General features: G+C 43.6%; 1 protein-coding gene across 1 annotated transcript in view; it reads right to left on the bottom strand.

Moving 5' to 3' along the window:
- The window catches only part of LOC109356263, a 13,754-nt gene that overhangs the window by 7,992 nt on the left and 4,208 nt on the right, over positions 1-1,554 (bottom strand). The window contains 3 exon segments of the mRNA XM_019599590.1: positions 109-624; positions 774-988; positions 1,088-1,538. Of these exon segments, the coding sequence (XP_019455135.1) occupies positions 109-624; positions 774-988; positions 1,088-1,538 (1,182 nt within the window).

Here is a 1,554-nt window from a genome sequence, read left to right on the forward strand (position 1 = left end):
ATTGTCATCCCATATCTGTTGATTTCCTCTTAGGTGCTCATATGAGTCTATCAACTCCTTCATCTGATCCATTAGTTGGGCTTCTTTGGTGAAAGCTTCTTCCTTCACTTGCTCTAACGACCTTTTGTAGTCATCCTCCTTCATGTGGGAGTGATCCAAGGCCTTTTGATAATCTCTAATTGTTGCCATGGCTTGTTCCAGATCTAGTCTAGTCACCCTTTCAGTCTCTGTTTTATTTTTCAAGGCTTGTCCCTGAGTCTCGAGTCGTTCTTTCAAATCTCTTATCTCCTCTCCCATCCTTTTATTTTGTCTCATCATAGCCATTTTACCAGAATTCGAGCATAAATCGACATAATCTCTCTTTAGGCTCTTGATTTCCTCCCTGAGTGTAGAGGCGGTGCTACTAGACTTTTCTAAGGCAATGTCCTTCATGTCGTTCTGATCCCTGGATTCCTGAAGTCGGGCCTCTAGCAGTTTGATGTTTGCCTTAAGCGTGACTTCCGCTAGTGTGGGGCCTCCTTTGACTTGTGGTATCACTAGTGAAAGTCTGTTAATGCCCTTCATCCTATCAACTCTCCAAGATTTGTACTCATCGGAATAAAAAGTTCTATGTTCTCCCAATTCCTGTTGGCCATGCACATGAATATCTTTTAGAGCTTTCCTTCTGGACTGGACCATTTTCGAGGATGCCCCTCATCTTTATATAAAAAGTAGGGACCTTCCAACTGTCTATCAGATATGGGAGCCACTCCCCACTTCAACTGGCCAAGTACCAATGCAGGTGTGAAAGAGATACACCCTCTAAGACCCATCAATACTAGATTATGGAACTCCCCACACGAATACATGACTTGCTGATGCCGATCATATAGACAACACTTCTCAGCAAAGTTCCTCACAGTGACCTCTTGGAATAGCTCCTTCCATTTGAACAAAGGCATGTCCTCGACGTAGGTGCTGAGAAACCTTCTTAATGGATAACGAGACCCTAACCCGTATCGGTGATGATTGAAACAAGTCAGGATCCATACTTGTAAGAGCTGGATGCAACATCGGATTCGAACCTTGCTAACATTCCTCTAAATACCCTCTTGGTATCGCTGGAATGACAAGAATGTCTCTGCTAGAATAGCTGCCACTGGGTTGATTTTAAAGCGGACGAACTTGCTGAACACATCCATAGCAGCTTGGTCCACCATGTCACAAATGAATGGAAAGAGGACTAGTCCATACACAGCCAAAGAAAACGCGGGTTGAAATAAGGCCCAATTCTTCTTATCAGCCATTTTGGAGATATGATTCTTTAGAAAGTGCCATTTCAACCCACTTGCTCCTCCTTGCTTGGTAAAGTCTGAAGGTTCTGGACGCACACCGATAAGAGTTTCTATATTGCCTTCATTAGCAATTTGCCCCCCTGTGAACTGGTATAGCTTTAATCTGCCCTCCATCGGAAAATCCAACAGAGCCTCATATTCTTCTATGGTTGGAGCAACATCAAGGTTAGGGAACTCGAATACTCGAAGCTTGGGATTCCAGAACTGAATCATAACTTGC

The sequence above is a fragment of the Lupinus angustifolius genome, chromosome LG09 (assembly GCF_001865875.1).
Source record: "Lupinus angustifolius cultivar Tanjil chromosome LG09, LupAngTanjil_v1.0, whole genome shotgun sequence".
NCBI classification, from domain to species: Eukaryota; Viridiplantae; Streptophyta; class Magnoliopsida; order Fabales; family Fabaceae; genus Lupinus; species Lupinus angustifolius.